At 34.5% G+C, this 19,044-nt stretch overlaps 1 protein-coding gene across 2 annotated transcripts in view; it reads left to right on the top strand.

Annotated features, from left to right (window-relative positions):
- The window catches only part of GABRG2 (gamma-aminobutyric acid type A receptor subunit gamma2), a 115,988-nt gene that overhangs the window by 31,911 nt on the left and 65,033 nt on the right, over positions 1 to 19,044 (top strand). For both annotated transcript variants that reach the window (XM_043596571.1, XM_043596562.1), the window contains exons 2-6: positions 2,453 to 2,604; positions 4,157 to 4,224; positions 6,532 to 6,752; positions 9,747 to 9,829; positions 13,238 to 13,375. In XM_043596571.1, the coding sequence (XP_043452506.1) occupies positions 2,453 to 2,604; positions 4,157 to 4,224; positions 6,532 to 6,752; positions 9,747 to 9,829; positions 13,238 to 13,375 (662 nt within the window). The remainder of the gene's footprint in view (positions 1 to 2,452; positions 2,605 to 4,156; positions 4,225 to 6,531; positions 6,753 to 9,746; positions 9,830 to 13,237; positions 13,376 to 19,044) is intronic.

The following is a 19,044-nucleotide window of genomic DNA, read 5'->3' as shown; positions in this document are numbered from 1 at the left end:
CTCTATTTTAAAGATGATAACTTTGTGAAGTTTAGCAAGGTTAAATAACATGCCCCAGGCCATTAAATAGTAAGTGATAGAGGAAAGACATGATAAATCTAGAAAGCAGAACTAGTACTTTCTAACTTCAAAATGTATACTCTTAATTTCTCAACTCTTTTTTTTTAACCTCTCTCTGGCTCAGTAGGCATCCTCAAGTATGATAAAATCTGTCACTGATACTTTTATATGAAATAATCGATTTATTTACTGTTTTGGCATCTAACAGATGATGACTCTAAATAAATTATTGGTGCAATTCTACAAAGTGGTATTCTTTCTAAGCAAGTATCCTTTGTATTTTTACTTAATGTATTTTTCCTACTTGTCTGCCAGATGATGGTAACACCAGTAACACAGCACCATCATGCTTGGGTCGTTTAGTTGTTAGTATGAGGAGTTGCTATAAGTGAGCAAGCCAAATGATTTAACATTTCTTCCCTTCCCTTGAAGAAACTTGAATAGGGTGCATTTGTCTGACAGAGACAGAAAGAGACACACAGAAAGCAGGGGAAAGGAAGAGGGAGAAATGTTTTTTTAAAGACATTTTTGCATGGATGAATTAAATGGTGGTACAATTCCATAGTGATGATGTCCAATGGGCTAAGCACAGTCTTTTCTCAAAGTTGCTGAAGGGATTTGAAAATTTCTTTATCAGAGAGCTGTTATTTCTTCTTAAACTAGTAGGATTTAGGTCATAGGATTAGAGCTCTATTAGGCAGTGTTCAGCAGTGCTCTAGAGAAATGATGAATTGAGGTCCAAGAAGGATTTTCCTAGCAGAGAACTTGCTTCCGCCAGCAGCAAGGCCTTTCTCTTTGAGAGCTCCTTGAAGCTTTGTCTAGCCCATCGTCCCCTATATGGGTGCTTTATGAAATTTAAATGTTGTTTAAAGTCATTATGGCAATTGAAGTGCAAGATGTAAGTCTGGCTATGTTAGGTTTTATGCAGATGTGTGGTTCAGTTTTTATAACATTTCCTATTTATAAAGCTTTAAAGGAATGAAAGAGGAGATTACTTGCTTACTAAGTTGATCCATGCCAGTGATTACTCTTAAAACTTCATCTCCCATCCACATTCTCAAACCTGGTTAATCATGCAATCAGCTTTCGTCTGCCATATGTAGTCATCTATTTACCTATACATACACACATATACATACATATATTTTATATATGTAAATTGATGAATGAGTGTGATTGAAGAAAGTTGATAAATATGGTTTGTGTGTGTATGTACATACGTATGTATGTATATTCAGGGTAATGTGGCAGTGGTTTGATTTCTGATCAGATCCATTCTTTACCATATATTTACAAAAGTAAAATGAAGATAGGGATGGGACACTTTACATTTTAAGTTTGTAATTTTAAAAATTTTACCATAAACCACAGAAATAACCAACATTCACTGAATGCTGCTAAAAATGAAAATGGCAGTTGTTGCAAGGTTTACATTGGCCCTAGATCTGAAAAATGTAATTCTCTTGTGTGGGCGGCAGGGAGAGGGGAGTTGGACCTTGGGGCAAGAGGAGAAGCAAGGTCTAGGAATTCCAATATCTTTCCAAAGTCAGCCTTAACTTCTGGTCTACTTGCGGGGGGTTTCTGCCAGGTTCAGGCATTGAAATCTGAATCACAGGATATTACATGACTTTTTGATCACTCGAAGTAGGTAATTTCAATTATACAATTATAGTACATTAACCATTAGTATGAGTTTTCAGATCAGGAACTTTCGCTGTAAGAAAGACTGGTTTAAAGTCTACAGCCAACCTCCATAGTGCCAGGTTCTAAACAATCAAAGATAAATGAACCACCCTTGCTTTCAGTGCAAGTGAGAGGAAAAAAATACACATACACACACCCTGGGGGAAGAAAAAGCAGCAAGACTGAGTTCTCCTTAGTAGTTCAATTGAGAGGGGAGAGGCTTGTCTGGTGGTTTGTGGGAGTGAATCTAATTATCAGTCTCTTACTTTCATTAATAGGTTGGAGCAAGTTAACTTCGTAGAGGAGGAAGAAGTAGACATTACATCTGAATTCTTGAACTACGTTATGATCATTTAAGCATTACTTAAAATAGTTTAAGCATTCACAAAAATTGTTTTTCTAAATAAGTCCTTCATGAGGTTGGGCAGGTAGACAAGAAGAACATCAACTATGGAAAAGGCAAAAATATACTTACAGATGGGAAGACAGAGCATTCTGGAAAACTGGAGAGTACACTTTAATACGTTTTAATTTACATTTATGCAGTTTAATTAGCTAGACTAACCCTCAGTGAAAAATGTCATTTTCATCCATTGTAATACCTTCCTGTAATTCTGTTTCATTTCTCCTTTCTTCCCAGTGGTCTGTGAGTAAAAGTCCTCTTGGATGTAGTCTATATGTTTCCTGACCAATATTTTTGTTTTCTTAGCCTCACCAGCCAAAAATCTGATGATGACTATGAAGATTATGCTTCTAACAAAACATGGGTCTTGACTCCAAAAGTTCCTGAGGGGGATGTCACTGTCATCTTAAATAACCTCCTGGAAGGATATGACAATAAACTTCGGCCTGATATAGGAGGTATATTAAAATATTTTGTGATATGGCACAGGCAGAGGCAAACACATTGGAAGAAAAAATTAGCATATTTTAATAATCAGAAATACTTAAACGATCATTATATGTTGTAAAGATGGATACAGAATGTATAAAGAGCATTCAGGCTTGGAGGTGGGAGGGCATTGATAAATGCAAAATGAAGAAAGATGATCTTCAAGTGAGGCCTGAGAACTAGAAATTCAAAATTTCCTAGATATCTTAGACAAAGGCTGTAGAAGAAATGTGACAATTGATTTATGAAGTAGTATCAAAATGTTATGTTATATGTATATATAATATCAAAATGTTGTGAAGTAATATCAAAATAATAGTAGAAGAAAGGATATATTAGTTACGTACTTCTGTGAAATAAAGTATCACAACTCTCAGTAGCATATAATAATAAGCATTTATTTAACATTTTGCCAGGGATGGTCTAATCTAAGCTAAGCCAGGTTAGGGCTGCTCATTTAAGAAAGCTGTATTCTCATTCTACTCCTGGGAGCAGCAGACTAGCCAGGCGTATCTTTATCATGAAAAAAAAAAAAAAAAGCAAACAAAGAATGAGACAGAAAGTAGAAGCTCATAAGGCTTAATGCTTGGGATTAGAATTTGTGTACTCACTGATCTGTGTAGTATTAGCCAACACAAGTCAGATGGTCAAGCCCCAAGTTCAGAGGCAGAGAAGTAGCCTCACTGGAGTAAATGCAGGGGCATAGATGCAGGGACTACTGAAGAATTCAATCCAACACAGAAAATTAGGGCATGGCACTTTCAGGGAAAGTGGATAAAGATGAGAGAAAATGTACTTGTTGACTTGAAGTACAGGATGATATTATGAATCCTTGTTCATTAACTGTTAAATGAAAATGGAGCACATCCATTTGGTCATGGATGAAATACTTCATGAGTTTTAATATCATTCATCTTTGACAAATAGGTGTGTATTGAGTTTCCATATGGTTTCCTCATATTATTTGATGAGTCACACGATTGAATAAGTCATTTAGGAAGATTGATTTTGTGTTGGCTGAAGTGTATGAGAATTAAGTGGTCATGAAAGGAATCAACAGAGGGAAATATTTTAAACTTACAATATTTGTTGCACTAAATGTCTACTTCGTGTTTCTAATGCTTAGTTTTTCTAGATCACTAAGTAGTTATTTTTTCTACATGGGTCAAGTCAAATTATGATGCCCAAAAGATTCTGGGGCTTGAAGAAAAATGGTAAAATTCAGGATATGTAGAGAAGGCTAAAGAAAATCTAAGCAGTGTTTTCTCATTTGTTCATCTTAATGTAATTTTAAAGCTTAATCAGTTTCAAAACTCTAATATGCTTAGTTACTGCATTTATGTGCTTAAAAGGAGATTTTTTGAAAGTAAATAGTTATTTAAATGTAATAAATTAGTCACCGACACCAAATTAGTTGTGAATAAATCACTTCTAATGTGGCAAAATAAATCTATTTCTAGAATAACACAGACTAAAACATTAAAATGTTTAATTCACATATCTTTATCATTCTCTTTAAAGTGAAACCAACGTTAATTCACACAGACATGTATGTGAACAGCATCGGTCCAGTGAATGCTATTAATATGGTAAGTTTCTAATGGTTTGTCAATTTTATTAACATATTAGAGAGGAGATGTGGTATCATAAAAATAGCAAAGAATATGCTAACAAAAAATCCATAAGGGGGAGATAGTCGTTCAGATTTTTTTATTGTAATATGAAGATAATTATTTTTTATAATTTATGAGACTTAAATGTGATCATATGTGTACAAATTAATTTTTGTAAATATGTTATACTTTTAAAATTCAACAATCATTGCTTACTTGGAAAGTACTCGTTACTACAAAATAAAATACAGTGTTCCACTAGTTTTTGGAAAATGATGGGGTAGAGAGGACAGAGTTTGCTTCATACTGGAATTATTTATCAGAGAAAATAGTGCATTAGATATAATGATAAATGTAGCTTTATTATTATATGATTCTTTCTGCCCAAATCTGACTTAAGAAACTAGATTGGAGTCTAGAATAGAATAGAGTAGAACATGCTATAACATAATACCTAACCTAACATAACATAATATTAGTGATACTATAGTTTTGAAATGGTGTTTATCAAGCTAGCAATAAGGACACTCTATTGAGTCAGAGAGATGAGAAACTTTAAGTGTTCTCATGTACAGTGATGATAAAGTATATCACCTGCATACTCCAAGCAAGTAAGTTCATTTGTTTAACAATGAAACAAATATCAACAGTTTTCTTCCTTATAAATAAAATTTTCAGCATATTTAGCATTCTAATGCAAAATGTAAATATCTAAGAAGCTATATAAGTAGTTTATTTAAACATAGAACTTTTAACTTCAGGAGTACTAGTCCCCAGAATTGTTATCCCAGGATCGCATTTTATGAAATGCTGGTTCAGTGAAAAAAAGATTTTATTTTTGTGGGATTTATTTATTTATTTATTTATTTATTTATTTATTTATTTATGCTTCTTGCCAAAATGTAGTTTAGAATTATTTAATTACTTTATCTACTGGTACGTCACTAGTTGATAAAGAATTTCATAAGATAGGTTCCTTTCTTACTACTTACAGACAACAAATATGGAACAAAGTGTTATGTGGCTTATGCCAGTGGAAATGTAGTCAGCTACAGTGAGACACCTCAGCAGGAGGTGCAAAGAAATCACACAGAGCAATGCAAGTGAGGCAAAGGAAGAAGATTTTAGTCTGATCCTGACAGGCTATGTATTTTTGGGTAACCTTCCTGTTTTATATGTGTTCTTCATTATAAAGTGGTGGTTGGTTGCTGGTATTAGACAGGAAATGTGGATGATTCCCAACATTCAGCTCTCATATTCTAAGAACACTGAGTTTTTTCTCATTTATAGGCATCAGTGAAATTGTTATAAAATAATGTTAAATAATATCTAAATGTGACAAACCAGAACTTTGGTGTTCAGATTCCAGGTCTAATGGTCTGAATTCACGTCAAACTTACTTCTCTTTAAGTAAAGTCAATCACTTGCCAATTTAGTGATGTATACTTGAGCATAGTCATTACAGAATCATGTCTCATCACAGCACTTTGTGAATGTGCTTTGTGATGGAGTTAGCACATTAGTAAAAATTATTTTTTAATTGGTTAATTTCCTCGTTATTAGTGAAAAGGACAACTATAATAGTAAAAATATTTTAAAAGTTACCTTGCATTTGGTTTTTGCTATCTGCCAGACCAAAACCATTTTATGTGAATTCTCCTTTTCCATCTTCATACTACCTAACAAGGCAGGTTCTTAAAGATCCCAATTTTATTTTGAGGCAACTGAGCCGTTCTCCAGAGCTCCAGTTGAGGACTGTTTTGAGTATTATGGACTTTCTTCACTCTTTAGCAGTGATTCTGAACGTAGGTGATTGTTTTCCTCAAGATACATGTGGCAATGTCTGAAGATATTTTTAGCTATCACAATATGCAGGGGGTTGCGTTGGGGGTGGTGGTGTTGGTGCTACTGGCATCTAGTGGGTAGAGGCTAAGAATGCTACTACTAAGCATTCGAACATACACAACAACAGCCCCCACAACAAAGAATTAGCTGGCCCAAAGTAACATGAGAAACTGCTGTACAGACACTGAATGCAAATGACTATATTACAACTATGATCTTTTGCTAGAATTCATCTAAACAGGTCTATTTTTTTTATCAATTTGTCTATAAAAGATGGATGTATCTCCTTAGCAAAGCTCTTGCCTTCTTTAAATTAATTAAAACCAGAGTACCTTTGCTTGGTAATGAGAATACAAATGATAAATACAAACAAATGTTCTACATTACAATTCTGTGTTTAAAATGTTCTATTTCACCTTTTTTTTTAAAAAAAAACAGGAATATACAATTGACATATTTTTTGCTCAAACGTGGTATGACAGACGTCTGAAATTTAACAGCACCATTAAAGTCCTCCGATTGAATAGCAACATGGTAGGGAAAATCTGGATTCCAGACACTTTCTTCAGAAACTCCAAGAAAGCTGATGCACACTGGATAACCACCCCTAATAGGATGCTGAGAATTTGGAATGATGGTCGAGTGCTCTACACTTTAAGGTATTCTTTTGAAAAAGAAAAAGAGGAATCTCTGGGAATAAAACAAAGATCACCCACACTCTCTTGAAACAAGAGGAATGAAAGAAATTTCAAACCTACATCAGGGTGTGAATGTTTGATCAAAACAGTATGTGGTAGTACAAAATTTGTATTTCTTTCTGTTTTCAATATGCTTTGCAAAGTCATAGGTAGAACTTATTTCTTTGACTAATGTAAGAACTCTGTTTTCTCACACGGACATGAAATGTCCCTTGACTTTATAAGGTTACCTGATCTTTGTGCCTGCCTTGGCTTTTGCATGTGTGTTCTGCTACTTTAAAATAAGGAGACTGAAACACAGTTACCATTGGGATCACCAGTTGTTATGCTTGGAAATGTCTCTGTTTCCAAGGAAACCATTGCTAAAGGAGAAATTTTGGTGTGGAGAGCTCCTGTACCTCCTTTTCTTTTCTGCACAATAGCAAGTAACTACAATGAGTTCTATCTGACAGCACCCACTCCCCACTACACTGATAGGCTATTTGACTTAATTTATTGGCTATTTTGGGAATAGACTTCTTTAGGGATAAGTTGAAGGAGGTATCTTTTATTTTCAGAACTTAAATATGAAATAACTTTTGGGAGATTTTCTACTTAAATTCCTGTATGCCATTATCTTAGCACTTTATTTTATCTATCTATCTATCTATCTATCTATCTATCTATCTACTTATTTATTTATTATTTTAAAAATGTTTGTTTTTGAGAGAGTGCAAATGGGGTAGGGGCAGAGAGGGGGAACAGAGGATCTGAAGCCGACTCTGCCCTGACAGCAATGAGCCCAATGTGGGGCTCGAACTCACAAACTGCAAGATCATGACCTGAGCTGAATTTGGACACTCAAGCTACTGAACCATTCAGGCACCCCTTATACTTACATGTATTTAAAATGTTTTTATGTTGAGGTTTCAAATGGGTAAAAGTATATTATTAAACATCATAATAGGTAAGTATATAAACTTAAGAACCAGACAGATCTGACTTTGGTTCTTAGCTCTATTTGACTATCAATATGAATTAGGGCAGCTCTCCAGAATTTCTATGTATATGACTTAAGGGCAGCTATCTGGTTGCAGGGGTCTTGATGCTAGAAGGTATATCTCAAAGCTTTATTAGTAAGTTTAATGTTTTTACTTGGTTACATTTTTATTTAGAGGAATTAGGTAGGAATTGATGGAGATTATTGTAAATAAGGCACTACCACCCTCATGACACATTCCCCCACCCAAGATCAGTAACTAGGAAAAATGGCCACAATTACAAAAGAAATTCATTGCATATAGTTTGTATTCATCATGGGTTTCATTAAATGAGAGATAGAGTAGTGATTGAAATTAGAATCTAGTGGAAATCAAAGTTTCATAAATCAGAGCTCAGTCTAGCTTTTGCAAAATTGAGTCACTCACACTATCTGAGGTCCCTTTATTGTCCTCATAACTATAGTCATTTTTTAACTTGTAATAACTTGCAGAATCTCTATCCAATATTTAATTATGGAAGTTACTTCAAAAATTCCACTTGTAAGATTCAAAGTTTGAATGAGTTGTGAATCTATAGAGATGATTTTATTCTTGTTGCCAATCTATAAGTTATGAATATTTGTGTGTGCACAGATTATATATGTGTGTATCTATTTTTGTATCTGCAATCTTTCTAAAGGTGTTTTCAATTTTAATAATTCCAGTTTAACTTGAAAATAAAAAAATATCAAATTAATTATAATTTCACTTACAAATAAAACTAACCTTTTCTTTGGAAGAGCATATAATTATTGAATGACAATGATTAAAACCTTCAGGTTTAGAGACAAATAATCTTGGGTTCAAATCTCAACTGTGCTGCTAGTTTTGTGACTGAACAAGTTAAAGTACATTAAAGCGATAATAACATTTATTAAATGAGAGAAAAATTTATCATACCCAGTGTCACATAGATGATTAAAGGCTGAATAATTATTACTTATATTTTAAGATCAGTAGTTGCTCTATTATACCATAGAAAAATGAAATCTCCCCAATTAATAATTATGCTGAGTTATAAAATCTTTTAAAATAAATTAATATTTATAAAATAATGCTTTTATTAGTTCAAGATTATTCTCTGTACTTTGTAAGAAATATAGCTAACAAATAAGAAATCTTAAAAATAATCAACCCACTGCCATTACAATTTTAGAGTATATTCCTACTTGTCCAAAGATGGTCCAAAACATCTGGGACTCCATTAAACTTCTCCATCCTAGAGTCCTAGCCTATATCGAGATCCAGAAAATCTGTAACTTTAATAAACACCCCAGATGCAAACTAATTGAGGTTCACTGGCAAACATTTTTCGAACATGTCTGTATATGTGTTATTAACATTTCTTGTTTGCTATTAAGTATTCTTCTACTCTGTAACATCCTGTCTAATGGCTTCATAGTGTTCCATTATAAGAATGCATAATACTCCATTGTGAAATATAAATATGTTAAAACTCACATATAGTAATTTAAATCTAACAGCTACCAAGTACTTACAAACAGAAGGTTCTGCTTTAATTAGCAGATAAGATCTGAGAATTATCAGCATTAATTTACATGCAAACAGTAAATGAGCTTAAGTTCCTAAAACAATTTGTTCTGTTAAGTTAAATATATTCACCAAGCAATCTCATGTGTGCAATTAATTTGCCAAAAAAATTACATGGTCATAAATTTTGGAAAAAATGGAATTGAAGCCAATGAGATCCTATTGTTTGTTCTGTGAAAATGAATGGACTACATTAAGTCTTAAGTAATTTTCTCCTGGACTTGGTGGGTTTCTTCAGGGAGAATCACCTTGAATTATCAATAGGAATATGAGATATATTCTCCAGGAACAAAGATGAAGAATAGTCATTAAAAACTGCATTCATGTACATTCTTAAAACTGTGTCTAAACTCTTTCTATTTGTGTTTCATATCCTTCTGTTTAGGTTGACAATTGATGCAGAGTGCCAATTGCAGTTGCACAATTTTCCAATGGACGAACATTCCTGCCCCTTGGAGTTTTCCAGCTGTAAGTAATCTCATTCTGTATTCTGTATCCTCTCTCACCAACAGTTTCCTAATTGCAATGCCAACTAATTGGGATACTCCTAGAGAATGCAGAAACAAGCAATGTTGTTGACTTTGAAGATTTTGACAGTTACTTTCATCATAATACCAGCTTAACCCTATTAGAGTGATTTCCTGCAAAAAAGGATCTATTTTATTAGAATTTACAAGTAGCTTTCACTGGGGCATAAATTTTTAATAAATTCACAGTGGTTGCCTGGAGATATTTTTCTTTTCTTTTTTTTTATTTGTATTTATTTTTGAGAGAGAGAGAGCGCACATATAGGGGAGGGGTAGAGAAAGAGGGAAACACAGAATCCAAAGCAGGCTCCAGGCTCTGAGGTGTCAGCGCAGAACCCAATGTGGGGCTCAAACCCACAGGCCCCACATCATTACCTGAGCTGAAGTCCAAAGCTTAACCTATTCAGACACCCAGACGCCCCACCCAGACACCTTTCTCAAGAAGGATTGTAAAGCCAGGCCTGAACTCAATGGAAAGGTATAATGGTAGGTTTTACATCCTTCTTCCCGGCTCCCACCTGCCCCCAATTAGCTCAGAAGAAGAGAGTAGCAGCATCTTTGCTATTTATTCTCTCCCTTACAGTGTCATCTGCTTATTTCGATTTCAGTATATGCATTAAAGGTAGCAAAATTGAAAATTACCCACTTCATATGGAGTTTGAATAATATCTAGAACTAGTTATCTACCAGTGAATAAAAGACTAATTTTTGGTGTCTTTTGTGTCTAGTTCAAATCCCAACTCCATCACTATAGACTTGAGCAAATTATTAAATCTTGCAGTGAGTCCACAATCTCAGGTGCCCAGCAGAGACTTTGAGATGTGCCCTCCCACAATATTGTTTTGTTGATGTAATATATGTAAAATGCTTGATATGCGACCTCACACACAATAGGATTCAGTAAAAAACTCTATTATTTCTATTAATTATTATTATTATCAGGCAATAGATTATATAGCAAAATGATCTGTGATGATTATAATACAAATTAAGCTTCATAGATAATTTCCTGCCTGAACTAAACCCAAGCTTCAGTGTCCCCCACATGTTTGCCTCACTAATTGTTCAGGTCCACGTTAGGTTGCTCACCTCTTTCTTATTTTTGGTCTGACAACTATGGATACTAGGCAGAATGAAAAACTTATTATGAATTTTAAGTTTATATTTCTATAAGTAGAATTTCCCAGGCAGGGAGTGACAGAGACCCATACAAACCAACTAAATAATAATAGCTGTCCTTTCAAAAAGAAAAAAAATCAATGATGAAAGCAGCAATCATCTGTTCATCATTACATAAATTCCAGAAGGAACTAGAGGAAAAATATCACTATCTATCATATCTATTTAGAAAAGTTCCCATTAAATTGGGGCACCTGGGTGGCTTAGTCAGTTAAGCGTCTGACTTTGGCTCAGGTCATGATCTCATGGGTTCATGAGTTTGAGTCCCACATCTGACTCTGTGCTGACAGCTCAGAGCCTGGAGTCTGTTTCAGATTCTATGTCTCCCTCTCTCTCTGCCCCTCTGCAACTCATGCTCTGCTTCTCTTTTTCTCAAAAATAAAATAAAACATTAAGAAAATTAAAAAAGAAAATTTCCCATTATAAATCTTATTTCATATGTTTTACTTTATCCAAGAATGGAATATTTTTAAGTAAAATCCTCCCCAAGCTTTAGGAGATGAGACTTCTTTTCTATTATTTTTTCAACTGGGACTACTCTTCTGAGTCAGATAAAATCTAGAGCTGGTGATTTCTGTGTCTTTAGGTCACTGATGGACACTTGTCTTCTGAACCCAAATACAACTTCATGTTTCTTACTGCTATCAAAAAAGTTAAATCATCAACATGTTCTCCATAGGGAGTTCCCTAACATTACTATTCTTTTTCTTGGTTCAACACATCCTGTCCCCTACCCTTTCTCCATGCCAGTCTGGGGATCATGCTTTCTTTTTTTTTGCATCTTAGTTAATAAGCACACAACACAAGACTAGTTGGACCAAAAGAAAAGAAAAAGGGAACACGTTAGGGATCCTATTCAAGGTAGTCAATCAGCCTCCATAATTAAGACTTATATAGCATTATTAGTTCATAAATAGTTGAGATGATGTCTAGTTTTATTTATCATCTATCTATCATTTATCTATCATCTATCTATCTGTTTTTACTTGAGTTTATGCTTTTCTTTTAGATTTTATTTTTATGTGATCTCTACACGTAACATGGGGCTTTAACTTCCAACCCTGAGATCAAGAGTTGCATGATCTAGTGACTGAACCAGCCAGGCACCCCTACAGAGTTTATTCTATAATTTACTTCAAAATGTTTATCCACTCAACAATTATACATTGGCCATCAGTCATGAAATAAGTACTACCATCATCTCCATAAAGAGACAAATAATTGAGGGGAAAAAAACCAAAGAAATTTGTCTAGGGTATTATGGCTAGCAAATGGTACTGATAATCTCTACATAATCAGTGCACTACCTCTCTCATGAAGGCTTTCTGTTCTCTTGGCTGAACATAATTAACTTCTTCAGAATCTACATAGTGCTCATTGGTATCTTCCCCTTGGCATTTCTACTTACTACTTTTTTTTTTAAGTTTATTTAGTTTGGGGGGGGAGGGGCAGAGAGAGTGGAAAAGAGAGAGAATGCCAACCTGGCTTCACATTGTCAGTACAGAACCCAATGTGGGGCTCAAACTCATGAACTGTGTGATCATGACCTGAACCAAAATCAAGAGTTGGATGTTTAACGGACTGAGCCACCCAGGCGTCCCACTACTTACTACTGTTAATTGTAGATTTCTGCATGTATTAAAATGAAGTCCCAACAAATTGAGAGAGAGAGAATAATGTAAATAGTTGAGGTTATTTTTCTCAGTCATCTTCCACTCTAAGGGCATACCCTGGAGAGGCATTTGAGTCTCCTCTTCCATTATTTTCTGTTTCTGCATGACTCTCAAAACCTTGCCTTGTTTACTCCTCATCATATGCAAAATAATATCTTGCATATGTGCTATTTATCATATATTGGATACTTTTTATATCTTAACTCAGACAATGTAAAGCATGCATATAGTATATCCGAAACCATGTTTAAAATATCTTCTATGCAAATTAAGTTATTTTCAAGGGTAATCTTGACCTATGACTTCTTAACTTCTTGTTGGGATAAGATGTCATGTATTTATTTCCTCTATTGTGATGCTCTTTAGTTCAAGATCCTTTTCTAACTTAAAACGCCATCTCTCTCATAATTACCTCAGTGTCTTGTTCATGGAAGGTGGTTGCTACATACATTCATTTATAAATATTTTTAAATATGTGCTTTTCCATCTTATGGCAGATGGCTATCCACGTGAAGAAATTGTCTACCAATGGAAGCGTAGTTCTGTTGAAGTAGGTGACACAAGATCGTGGAGGCTTTATCAATTTTCATTTGTTGGACTGAGAAATACCACTGAAGTAGTGAAGACAACTTCTGGTAAGATGCTCTTGAAAGCAATTTTGAGTGACCCCTTCCAGAGTTAATACTCTGGTATAAATAATTCACAGACTTTTCAATACCTGTCTACAAATGATATGCAGAAAATTAAATGAAGTGTTTTAATTTACCAGAGAAAATTATAATTGGTATTCTAGCATAATAGATAAATATAAATGGATTCTATCAGTTTGAAGCAAAATGGATTAAAATTGGATTAGTAACTTATTTGCTTAATTTCTTTAAGCAAAAATGACTAGCAATTATTTTAAAAGCAGACAATATTTATTAGGTGTAGGTGTAATGTTTCTTTTAGGAAATAAGTTTTATGGTATATTAAAATAGCAGCATTTAAAGTAATCACACAGGGAAAATTAACTTTCTGCAAATACAGAAATGTGATCATAATGGATATAGACTGATTCCGCATTCACTAATTTAATATTTTGAACTGGCTCTATTATGGATAAGGGACAGGCCTCGTTTGAAACCCCAACTGCATCAGTTACTAGCTATAGATATTGAGAAAATTACTGAATTTCTCAGGGATTAAATCTCCCAGATAACTAATGTGGACAAAAAACCTGTTTCACAGGCATACTGTGTGTATAAAGGAAAAAACAAAAAACAAAATCAAAAAAACAAAAAAGAAGAGTGCTTAGAATGATACCTGGAACTTAGTGAGCATTCAATAAATAGTAGCTTTTACTAATACAAGTGCGTGTGGGACCTAACGTGGTCAGGAGCTCAGATTTCTTAAGAGAAACTAAAAATCTTTATTTTTACAACAAGTATCATAGATTTTATTGGCATTAATTGAATTTATTTGAAAACCCATGTGATATAATTTAAGCCTATTTCAGAGACCATATCTGTCTCCTGGGTGGCCAGTATAAACCCTCTGCAATGTTGAGTACATACTCCAAGCAAATTATTCAAGCTGCTCCTTTTAAAATTGAGTTTGATATGTCCCAGTTTCAAATATAAATGATGGGTTCTCAGCTTAATGTCTATTAAGACATGTATTTTGATATATATTCCTGTGAGTTGAACTGTTTTCTGTTGATGTATTTGCACTAACCTGAGTTTTTTCCCTGAAATTCATAGAATATACTTCTGTGTTGACTAATTTGGAATAAGGTCTTGGTCTGCTATACATAGAGAAGCAAGTTAAGGACCTATGCAAAAATAGAAATTTAAGATTATATCTTCATAACCATCATTCTCCAAATCAAAGAACTATCTGGTCTTAACACTATTATCAACAGTGTTTGCATATTTCTCCAACTCTCTTAATTTGCAAAAAGAATATAAAAGAAGGTCAAAGAAATGCTTGAGTATATTTTTGAAAAGTGGCCTTCTGTTCCCTTATTCACTGCAAATCCTGAACATCAAGTACTAGAACAGTCTTTTATTTGGTCCCTAAAAAAGATTTAGGATTGCCTTAGAACTGGTTTTCCATCTGTGAAAGGAAGAACATGTGTAAAAATAATTTCTAAGTCTGCATGCTTCCAGAATGAGAAATTGGGAATTAAATTGTGTTGTATATTCATATTTCTGTAATTGCTCCAGCACCCTAAAACAGAGCCCCAAAACTGATGACTAGCCAGTCTTTTTAGTCATTTGAGCCCAGAGGGGCATTAAAACCAAATGGTGGTAAGGGAAGTGTTGGCTTTATATCATAGGGCCTAAATCATTTCCTCCCCAATATTTCATCTTGAGAATGATCTAGAGTATTTACTGTCTATTATGAGATATTTCCAGAAGAAAATGACCTACTTACTTAAAGCATGGCAAGAAATATTACCAAGGTGCCACAAAGCTATTAATCTTCCTAGGGAAATCAAAGCAAGACTGCATTGATATCAGATTTGATACTGAGTAGCATGATTTAATTGATTGCATCATTTGTGAATTTTAATACGGTGGTTAGCCTCCCTGTTGGTCTTGTTGTTCACTCCCTGCTCTTGTTGGTTTGTATTTTGTGTGCAGCGCCATCTTAGTTGTATTTGTGAAGAGAAAGGACTGAATGGAAACTTAACACCAATGCTGAGAGGCAGTTTGATTCTCATGACAGTTGATTTTGTAATGATTTGAAGTTTCTGCATGACCTTTTGTTTGATTTCTGATGCCATTCTTACCTTCAAAGCAGAGCTTTACAACTAGTTAATATCTACAAGGAAGTTATAAAAACAGCTTTTATGGGAAATTATCAGATCAAATTTATACTCCTTTTAAATTTATACTCCTTTTAAATACATTATTACAATGTGATTTTCTCTGAGACTTACCATAAATGTTTATCAGTTTAAGAAGCCTTGGTCGGGGCGCCTGGGTGGCGCAGTCGGTTAAGCGTCCGACTTCAGCCAGGTCACGATCTCGCGGTCCGTGAGTTCGAGCCCCGCGTCAGGCTCTGGGCTGATGGCTCAGAGCCTGGAGCCTGTTTCCAATTCTGTGTCTCCCTCTCTCTCTGCCCCTCCCCCGTTCATGCTCTGTCTCTCTCTGTCCCAAAAATAAATAAACATTGAAAAAAAAAATTTAAAAAAAAGAAGCCTTGGTCAAAACTGGGTGAGAATATTGCCTAATATCTGACCTAGCTTACTGCAAGGCTTTCTAACCTTCATTCATTCAAGCCCACCTCTCATGACTTTATTATATTCAAATGGTGACTATACTGCTGATTCCTTAGTATTTTTTCTTTAAATTGATTCATTATTGTTTTTAGTAAAATGAATTTTTAAAAAGAAAGTTCATATTAGGGCCATAATGAAAAAGCAGAAGCATTTGACACAATAGAAGTTGATGCAAAAATATAATGAAAAGCAAACAAATGTTCTTAAATTTTAAGTTCATATATTAGTGTTATGCAGACTGAGTATATTGAAAATGAGGGAAGGAAAGATATTTGAGAAATGGGAAATTGCAGCTGGCACCAAAGTAAAACATTTCATTGATGCAAACAGAAGAGTAGAAGGACCATTTCTCAGGGAAGAATCTTCTCGCCATGTAATTCAATGTCATCAGTGACAACCTTTGCACACATCACCTGAACCTTCTTAATTTCCCACCAGTCACATCTGTATCATACTTGAGAATAATATTGCCTTGGTGGTAGATGGATATGACTTGAAGAACATCTTTAGTTCACAGTCAATATATCAAAACAGATTCTGCATCCATGATTTTTCCCCCAAACCATCATGTCTTTATAATTGCTCTGCATCTGGGAATAGCACCATCATTGTCTCAGTGAGCCAGGCGTGAACAGTTAGAGTCATGTCTCTACCTCCCACCTCTAATGAATCACAAAGGCACTTATGCCTCTAAAGCATCTTGTGTAACTGTCCTCTTTTCTGTTGCCAATGCCCCTGTCCTAGTTCAGGATTTGTCTGTTCCCATCTGGACTGTGTTGGTAGCCTATTAAGTTATGTCCCTGCTGTCAGTCTCTCTCTTCCACAGTCTGTCTTTTACACATTAATCATAAAAGCTAGCGCTTACTGAGCACTAACTACATGTACTGTAGCAAACTTTTTATCCAAACAACCTAGTTGAATTCTCATAGCCATGGTCCTATTTCCTACACATCACACCCAAGGTATCACTGTGGATGAGGAAATAGACTTCTAGAGGCTCATTTACTGCAGGGATCAGTTACAAAACCTGGGCTATGAGTTCAAGTGATTTGCTCCTAGAGTTGTGCTCTCAATTATTATGCTATTTTATTCCCACTGTGGTCTAATGGATCTTCTGAAAACACAACTTTCACCATGTTTCAAGAATTTAGTAGGTCAATTAAGCACAAGCTTTTGTTCTCAGGAACTTTCCAACATTGTTTTCTATAATTTCCCACCTTGTGACAGAACTAATCCAACTATATTTTTCTGAATATAAATAGCCAATCCTATCCACACACTGAATCTTAATTTTTCTTCTCTGAATGGCTTCGCAAATCCTTTCTACCTTCTTTATGACTTTAAGGCTTAAAAGCATAGCATCTCCTCAACAAGGTCTTTACTACCTTTCATCAAAAAAACTTGGAGCAATTTTTAAATGTGTACTCTTGGAGTTAGGCAGCTCAAGTTTGAATATTAACTTGTATAAATTATTTAATATATTTAAGCTCAGTATCACCAATATTTCAGGGTTGTTCTGAGGATTAAGTAATACACTCAATTAAAAATGCTTAAAACTTTCTCTGACACACAGAAAAGACTCTGTAAGAGAAGACATTCATATTAATAATTATCATCATCGTCATCATTCCATTAACTCTCCCTCAGAGCATTTTCACCCACTTTATGAAGACATAATTTCTGCTTTGTGTTGCTTAAGGCACTTTTTTCCCTACTAATTTTATTTATTTATTTATTTATTTATTTATTTATTTATTTATTTATTTATATTTAATTCTAGTTAGTTAACATACAGTGGCAATATTGGTTTCAGGAGTTAGAATTCAGTGATTCATCACTTATATACAACACCCAGTGCTCACCACAAGTGCCGTTCTTGATACCCCTCAGTCATCTGGCCCCTCCCCCACCCCCTCTGTCTCATGGTTTGTTTCCCTCTCTTCTTTTCCCCCTCCCCTTCCCATGTGTTCATCTGTTTTGTTTCTTAAATTCCACATCTGGGTGAAATCATATGGTATTTGTCTTTCTCTGAGTGGCTTTTCTCGCTTAGCATAATACACTCTAGCTCCATCTCCATCAGTGCAAATGGCAAGATTTCATTATTTTGGATAGCTGAGTAATATCCCATTGTGTGTGTGTGTGTGTGTGTGTGTGTATGTGTGTGTATATATATATATACACACACACAACATCTTCTTTATTCATCCATCAGTCAATGGACATTTGGGCTCTCTCCATAGTTTGCCTATTGTTCATAATGCTGCTATAAACATTGGGGTTCATGTAGCCCCTTTGAATCGTTTTTTTTTGATCCTTTGAGTAAATACCTAATAGTGCAATTGCTGGATCATAGGGCTTAGGCACTTTTTATTTACCCCTTTCTGCCCCCTCATTCCAATAAATCACAAATTTCACAAAATTCACTTCTTTTAATCATCTTTGTACCCATGATGTTATTAGTATAGTGGCTTGCTTAGAGTTGTTGATGAGTAGCAATTGTAGAATTGATTGTTTATGACAATTATATTGATAAACCTGCAAAATTTCTCTCAATTTAATAAGCAGTGCAGAATTCTATTATGTATATTCTCATTACTCATTGTTTACTCTAAAGTAGAAGACTTTGTTCTTTCTGATCATGTTACCATTGCCAGTTCACCAAATTATCTACATGATTTTTAGTATCAGGCAGAACTTTTTTCCTTCATGTTCTTATCCTGATGTGTGGGCTACAAAAGTGGGCAAATAAGTTTCTTAGGAGAATCTGTGATCCAAGTGCCATCATTCTGAATCACAAAGAATGTATCACATTCTTCCCATGTTAGAATACCATGAAAGCTTCCATATTTTCTTTAGGATGCAAACTTCAGTGTTTCATGAAAATCCTCATAAATTTTTTGGTGAACCCATGAACATTAGATATTATTTACTTTTTTGTCTTTAATTCACCATTTTGGTTAGGATTCCATGTGCTTATTGTATTTTCCTAATTTCTATTATAAGAAATACATAAATATTAAAATAAAAAGTCCCTGT

This window comes from Prionailurus bengalensis, chromosome A1 (genome assembly GCF_016509475.1).
Source record: "Prionailurus bengalensis isolate Pbe53 chromosome A1, Fcat_Pben_1.1_paternal_pri, whole genome shotgun sequence".
Lineage (NCBI taxonomy): Eukaryota > Metazoa > Chordata > Mammalia > Carnivora > Felidae > Prionailurus > Prionailurus bengalensis.
Note: the sequence above shows the minus strand (reverse complement) of the source record. Positions and strands in the feature narration are given on the sequence as shown.